This window comes from Strix uralensis, chromosome 15, assembly GCF_047716275.1.
Source record: "Strix uralensis isolate ZFMK-TIS-50842 chromosome 15, bStrUra1, whole genome shotgun sequence".
Classification (NCBI taxonomy): Eukaryota; Metazoa; Chordata; class Aves; order Strigiformes; family Strigidae; genus Strix; species Strix uralensis.
This window is the reverse complement of record NC_133986.1, coordinates 15,957,156-15,964,963: the sequence shown is the minus strand read 5'-3', so window position 1 is coordinate 15,964,963 and position 7,808 is coordinate 15,957,156. Positions and strand designations below refer to the sequence as shown.

Genomic DNA, 7,808 nt, shown 5'->3' with positions numbered 1-7,808 from the left:
TGGCTGGCTGGCTGCGCGCACGGCGAACATGGCGGCGGCGGTGGGGCGGGACACGCTACCTGAGCACTGGTCCTACGGCGTCTGCAAGGACGGGCGGGTCTTCTTCATCGAGTAAGGGGCGCCGGCGGGCGGGGGCGCCGGGGGAGGGCTGCGGGGTTGGGGAGGGGGGGCCCGCTCCCGCCGCCCGGCACTAACAGGTGCATGTTTTCCGCTTCTCCCCCGCAGCGACCTGACCCGCACCACCACCTGGCTGCACCCCCGCACCGGGGAGCCCGTCAACTCCGGCCACATGATCCGCTCAGGTGGGTGCCGGGGCCGGCGGGGAGGGGGAGGCCGCCCCCGCCCTGCCCTCACGCCGCGCACCGGTGGCGGCCGCTCCCCCCCCCGCGGTCAGGGAGGCACCTCGGCGGCGCGGGCGAAGTTCTCACCCCCTTCCCGCTTTCTCTCTCCTCTCCCCCCGTCCCCTGCAGACCTGCCCCGCGGATGGGAGGAGGGATTCTCGGAGGAGGGCGCCAGCTACTTCATCGAGTGAGTACTGCCCGGGCGCGGGCCCGGCCGGCGGGGCGCCTCGGGCGGGAGCGGGGGCTGAGGGGGCGCCGGGCCGCCCCCCGCCGCCTCTGCCCCCCGCCTCGCCGAGCCGGCATGTCCGCCGGGTTAATTAACGGTCAGCGCCGGGGAAAGTGACACCGAGGTGTGCGGTTTCGGCGGCGGATGGGGGAAGTTGGGCGGCGGGATGCGGCTCCCCCCGCCCGCCCGCCGCGCTGGCTCGGCGGCTGGCAACAGGTTTCCCCGGAGGCGGCTCTTCAGTTTTTGTTGTTTTCTTTTTTCCCCTCCTCTCTTCCTGGTATTTAAAGTGCGGTTTGTGGCAGGTGGAGCGTTGCATTGCTGAGCGCCGGTCATGGTTGGAGGTGAAGGGTTGTTATTTTATGTTAAATGGCTCGTGGCTGTGGATGCAGCACTGGGAAGTTTTGCAAGAGAAAGGCTTGCAAGTGTTTCTTCCCAGAGACCGGGCTGAGCAGATGCACTTGCCTTGCCTGTGCTGGTGGTGGCTGTCGTATCTTTTACGTAGGATATTTTACTCCGAGAACAGCTAAAAACTTGAGATGTGCTGCCTGTTAAGGCTCTTTTATTCCCTGAGATGCGAGCATGATGCAGTAAAATAGGATAATTAAGAGAGCTTCTTTCAAACATTATATATGTCAGGCTTTTACAGAGGTAAACACTGATGTGAAAGAGATTTAATCAAATCAGTGAAACTCTGGTACACCCTCAATATAGAGTTGTGTGTCACTTACGATGTGTTTGCATTTTCCCATGGAAATCTGAATGCCCAACAAACTCAGTGAAACTAACAGAAAATTCAGACCATCTATTGCTTCGGTGCTGGACTGGAATAGGTAACCCAGGTCATTAAGTATGGTCCCCTATAACAGCTGACACCGTGTCACAGATGTCTGGTTGTTGTGAAATGCCTGCAGAACGTACCCCAAACACCTTTGAGAAACTTGAGGTTTTTAGTAAAGATCAAACTTCAGAACGATACTGGGCCAGGTGAAGGAGGGATTGACTGAAGGCATCATAACTACCTCACATGGTAGGATGTTTGTTAAATAAAATTCTAGATGATCCTAAAATGTCCTTTTTTCCCTACAAAAGAGGAAAAAGCCCATCAGTCCATGCTTGGCTGAGCCAGAGAATTCCTTACAGTGCTGGACCAGGCAGTTTGTTCAGCCCTCGACTAATGAACAGAATATAGCAGCAAGGCATTGGAGAGCAGCTGCATACTGCTTAGAGCAGCCACCCTTTAACCTGTCACCAGTGCGTTGAAAGAAGGGAATAAAAGTTCTTCTGGTTACATAGGTGACTGGTGGAACTCAAAAACATGATCACTGTATAGTCTGTAAATGTAGTGCAAACAGATCCTCTACACAGATATATCAACACAAACTTCTTTCTTCTTTGTAGGAATACATCTATTTGGTTTTCTGTCCTTCACAGAAGCTTACTGGTGGCATTTTAGAACAGCTTAGATTCCTTTTCCCAGCTGCTCTGTTTGAAACACCGTTCTCATGTCTTGTTTGTCAGGCAATTACAAAACTTTTAATTTCTGATCCGTTAAATTATAGTTGTGTGTAGTGCATTGTCATAACTTGTGTTAACGGCATTCTTTGGCTTGACCTGGAATTGCTGCAGGAAATGAAATCCACAGTGGAGTGTATATTTTATAGAGCAGTTGGGTAAATTCGACTGTCTTTAGCCAAGCAAAGTTTTGCAAGGAGCAGCAGCAATTTCTTGACTTAAATCTGTTCAGCTGTACTGCTTCACACCAAAGATTCACCTGATACAGTATCCTCTTCAGCAGTGATACTTCCCCTAGAACTGCTTTAGCCTTCTCTCTATTTTCAGCTCAGAGGCTTCCTGAGCCAAGTGGAATTTTCTCAGTTTTTCTTCCATGAACATATTGAGCTCCCCTTCTGCTCATGTAAACATCAGCATCCTTAGACGAGGATATTCATACCTCATTGCTCTGTTCATTCCTCCTATGTTGCTTCCTCGTGATGAGTTCTCAGCTTACAGAAAAGGCTACCGGTCCCTAAATGCATGATTTCACATGTTGTACTACTAAATTCCATTTTCTGGCATTCCAGCTCACAAACCCCATGAACTCTTCTGTGTAACTATCCAGTCCTCTTTGCAGTGGCGATAGTTTCTGGTGTGGTGTCATCTACAGAAATTTCATGAGCACGTTCTCACTTCTTGGTTACTAAGTTATTGAAGGGTGTCAGGATGAATGCTATGAGTTAACCCCTCTCTTGTGATAATTTCTGCTTTTAATACAGCCTATTGTAGTTTTTCCTCTTTGGTCAATTTCTTGATGCATCTTGTCTTATTTAAATATTATTTCAGTATTATTTCTTTAATAAAATTATTACTAAGGATGACTTCTATTTTAAATAATTTCACATGGGGGACAGTATCAAACATTTTATTTAAATGTGTATTGGCTAACTCCACTTACATAGCTCATTTCTGGTAGAGCAGTAATCAAAATGTTAGATAAAACATTGGATGTGAGCTGTCTTTGACTTAAAAAATGAATCCTGTGTCCATTTACTTCCATGTCTTTATTACTTCCTTCAATATTATGGACAACCTTGAAACATCGTAGAGTAAAACAAAGGTTTGTAAGCTGATCAAGCTTAATATCAAAACCAGGTAAGCTTTTCTCCCCTTTCTACATACCAGGAGTTTGAAAATTTCCAGAACTCTACTTCTGATGGATAGAAGCTTTCCAAATGAATGTGCTCTGGTTTAGAATGTGGGTTTTTTTTGTGTCAGTGCTGTTCTGAAGTTTAAGGGAAACTATTTTCACTTTGGTTATTTACTTGAGATGTTTTTATGAAATCACATCCCCTCTTAGTCATATTTTGCTCAACAAAATAAGCTGGGTTCTTTGTCCAGCCCTTTAAGAAGGGCTCTCCATCTGTTTGATTATCCTGTAGTTCTCTGCACCTCTTGCAATATGAAGTCATCTTTGTTGCATGTGACTGAACAGAATCGTATGCTGGAATGAGCTTTTGTGAGACTCTCAAACAAAAAAAGTGCTTTCTTGGCTCTAGAAATTTCTCAGCTTTCTGCATTTTAGCTTGTTTGCCTATTTGGGGAAGACACCCACACTGACAGCATATGCGAATGCTACAAATTGTCTGATACATCCAGATCTTTCTTTTCCTTTACTGCTTTAACTTTTAAGACTGTGATTTATATTAGGAAGCCATGTATGAAGCTGCATTCTAGTTCATCCCATTTATGCACATCTACATCTTCCTGAATGATTTTTCTCTGTTCTGATTATTCTTCAGGTTTTCTTGATAGTGGCAAACCCTATTAGCACAGTCCTGCCTTTTAGCCTAAAATCACTAACGAAACATTAAATAAATGATGTATAAACTGTTTTTTCTGGTTCTCCATTTGGTAATTTTGGTAAAATCTTTCTGTTTCTTTTGCAGCTTATCTGCAACTTAAATAGCTTGTTCTAAGTTAAAAATGGGATAACGTTTTATACAATTTTGTCTTTCCACATATGTAGCCTCAGCATCTTTGTTAATCAAATGAAGACATGGCATAATCAGCTATACTCAATATAGATAGCAAGTATGAAAAGTTGCAATTTGGTCACCACTGCTTGTGAATTGTTAGACTTTTTTCATCAGTGTGACTTATTTCTGCTTTTCTTTGAGTGACAAAAATGTGTAAAAACAACAATTTAACTTTTTTTTTTTTTTAAACCGAAGAATGGAGCCTTCAATTTGCTTGGTATGTCAACCTTCGATCTATTTTAAGAGGAATATTGTTTTAGGCATGTTTCTTTGTCTAAAAGTATCATGGATGTTGCATTTCTAACTTTTGAGGGCTGGGGACAGCTTGTACTACCTCTTTTCCATCTCTTGTTTGTTTTCCCTGCTTATGTTTTTGAAATATGTTGTGTGTGTTGGGCAACTGGTTTATGTTAGAGTCACTGCAGAAGGAATGTTGTTGCTGAGCATATATGGAATTGAATGAGGACTTAACACTTGCTGTGGTTTGTTTCTGGTAGTTGGATTACTGATGTGAAGTGATAAGTGGGATTGACAGACTCTTTTTGGGGAAGGAGATGTAACATGCAGGAAAAATAGTGACTGATGGAAAAACAGTGGATATATGCATTGTAATTTGGGGTTTTGTTTCCATTTACTTATTTTTCTGATCACCCGAAAGACTTAGGGATGTTGGAAAGCTTTGAAAGTCTGGAATGCTTTTTTGTTGCTTTTTTGTTACCTTCTTATAGCTTTGGAAGATTGAGATGAGCGTTTATGTGAAAGGATCCATTCTTCCAGTTTTAGATACTTAACTGGCTTGTATTGGTGTACATTTAAAAAAGTGAACTGCTGCTGTAGAGGTGGTTTTAGAGTGCTGCAATAATGCACATCTCAAGGGTAATTTTGCATTCAAATTGTAGGCTAAAATTAAGAACAAAAAAGTGGAAATAAGAACTTAAATATATGAAATTAACCCTTTGTGTATTTCTGAAATCAGTTTTTTGTCCAGCTTGGCCTCTTCTTTGGGTAACAGTGGATGTACAAGAAACAAAACTTTTTACAAAATTGCCATTGTTCATAGCAGTGGTCTGGAACTGTTTGCACCTGTTATTCTTCTTTTATTTAGCTTTTACTCTGTGTGGGAAATATACATGGTATGTGTTTCAAGTATATGGAAATAGTAAACAAGCAAAGAACACAGAAGTTTGTGAACACCAAACTGAAGTCTGCCTTTGTAACTCTGATTCTGCTGTGCCAAATATGTACATTTAGATGCCATGTCACTGAAAACCATACAAGAGCTCAGATTCACATGGTGTGGGCTCTAGATGATACTCAATTAATGATTATTTAATCACAGAAGCCTAAAGGGGAAGGGACCAGCTGGATTATTGAGTTCAGGCCTTTCAATTATCTGAGAAAATTGTTTTATAATCTCATTAATAACTTTAATCAACAGGTTTCTTCTGCCCTGCAGAAATTCCTGTCCTCCCTGTTCCTAGTAGAATGTTGAAGACTTTCTTTTTAGTGGCTGTTTAGGTGGGCTGAAGGACTGTGTGTGTTTCATGTCCTGCTGTAAATACTTTTTTTTTTTCCCCTCTGTTTTCCATGATGCCTATTGCTGTAGAAGCAAAAGGTATTGGAGCGCTTAACTACTGTGAGTAAGGAGTAGTGATGTTCCACATAGTGAGATCTTCAATATAGATTATGTCCTTTGTGGTTCTTGAACCTGTGCTTAGATAAAAGGTCTCAATTAGTGCATAAGTAAGTATGTAAACTGATATGAAATCCACCAGTGAGGAGCTGGCCTGTGAAGTACTTCACTCTGTCGTTGCTCTGTATAACCAGTTGGAGTTGTGTGGAGTTCCTGAAGCAGAATAAAAATTATGTAGCTGGAACCACATGAGAACTTCACCAGCCGAAAGTGAGGGTGTTTACACCGTGACTGGCAAATTTGAGGACAGTCTCTGGCAAAATGAAAGGACTTTGTGTGCTGTAAAATGTCATGCAGAAACTTTTAGGGAAAGAAACGTGGAGTGGTTCCACTGCAGTAGGGAAATCTCTAGTTTTGGTGAGTCTTGAGAGGCATCATATGCAGCAAGCTGTAGGTTATGACTGGTTACTAGAATTGAATCAGGAGTTGCCCTTGAAGGGACTAGACTTTATTGAGGTAATTTGTACGGGTGGAGAAACGGATGTGAAATTGAGAAGTGGAAGAAAAAAGCTCGACCTGGCTTGTGTGTTGAGATGGGAGGTGAGGGGAGCGGTCCCGCCCGCCGGTCCGCAGCAGCGACGGGCGGTCTTGGGCGGCCTCTGCTGGTGCAGTGGCGGGAAATTAGGCCGCAGGGGGAAAGCTGCCAGGAGGGGGGTCAGTCTGCGTTGGGGCTGTTCGTTATTATTGTTTAACCTTCTGTGAGAAAGTGCTCCATTTGGGCAATGGGAAAAAAAGAGCTATATACGGTAAAAGTAAACAGCGTTGCTTGTACGAGTTTCTCTGTATCTCTCCTCCTGTCCTTTGTTCTCCAGGTCTGGGCTTGATCAGACAGCCTGTTTAATAAATTTTGTCCTCCTGGATTGTGAATAGAACTGAGCTGGGAATACTGGACCTGCTGGGTAGATACAGTAGCTACGTTTCATTCAAGTAATTAGGTGTCCTTTTTTGATGGCAGTTAAAATAAGAGATCATTCGTTAAAGACTGAAGTAAATGCTGATAGATTTCTGCTCAAGCAGAGGTTGCTGACAATTGCAGACAGCAACAGAGGTGCTTTGTAGTTTAGCTCCCAGAAAGCGGGAAGAGGGTACATAGGTTCATGCTGCCTGAATTGCAGAGTGCCCTCTGGAAGAGCAAGCCTGGAACTGTGCGTAAGGAAAATGCCATGTGCGGTTTGATTCAGCGATGTATATGAATGAAGAGGAACGTTGTGTGCATTCCTTGGAGGGGGGAGGAGTGTAGAAGGGGAGGTGCTGGGTTTTGTTTGTTTTTAAAGCAAGGCTGCACCAAAAAGTGCTTAGCTTGGTTTGTCAATCCTTGTTTGCCTTTCTTCCAAAGTACACACATGTTGGAAAACTGAATTTTGACTACCTTAGGAGACCAGCAAGGATAACATAGACTTAAACCATAGTTCCCATTAACTTGAGACATTGTTTTGGGTGGTGAACTCTGGGAAACAGAGGAACATTCTTTTGTTCTGCTTCTGGTTGAAACTCAGTTCTGCTACTTGAGTTGTAGCTCAGAAACAAGGGTATGAACTGGTTCTCCAGAGCTGCCAGCATCCACATTTTGTTCAGTACACATTCTACCTTCTTTAACATGAATCTGTCAGAAAAACTTCGTTCATTCAGCCCCTTTCCTGAAATAGTGTCCACTTTGCATTCATTGAATCTTTGTGCAGGTAAACATGTTTTAGGAAGCTGCATATTGCAGTGAGGGTGCCAATATTTCTGAAAGTCCATCTAAAATGTAAAGACTAGAAATAAATACAGTTGTACCAGGTAGGTATTGCTGTAGCCTTAAAAATAGTTTTCATAAACTGTGTTACATTTCAGACTGATTACTGATTTTAGAAGTGTGCAGTATGTCTGCAACATCAGGTGAGGAAACAGACAATTTATTCAACACTTTTAATTTTAGTTGTTACCCATTATCTACCAGAAAACAGAGAATCTCAAATATTTGGGACAGCTTGATCTTGATATTAATACTACACATTTTGTTGAAGAAGGTTGCT

At 43.1% G+C, this 7,808-nt stretch overlaps 1 protein-coding gene across 3 annotated transcripts in view; it reads left to right on the top strand.

The window, feature by feature from the left end:
- Nucleotides 1-7,808, top strand: part of PLEKHA7 (pleckstrin homology domain containing A7) — a 157,759-nt gene continuing 149,951 nt past the window's right edge. For all 3 annotated transcript variants that reach the window (XM_074884608.1, XM_074884607.1, XM_074884614.1), the window contains exons 1-3: nucleotides 1-111; nucleotides 226-302; nucleotides 471-528. In XM_074884608.1, coding sequence (XP_074740709.1) covers nucleotides 29-111; nucleotides 226-302; nucleotides 471-528 — 218 coding nt within the window. In that variant the 5' untranslated portion in view covers nucleotides 1-28. The remainder of the gene's footprint in view (nucleotides 112-225; nucleotides 303-470; nucleotides 529-7,808) is intronic.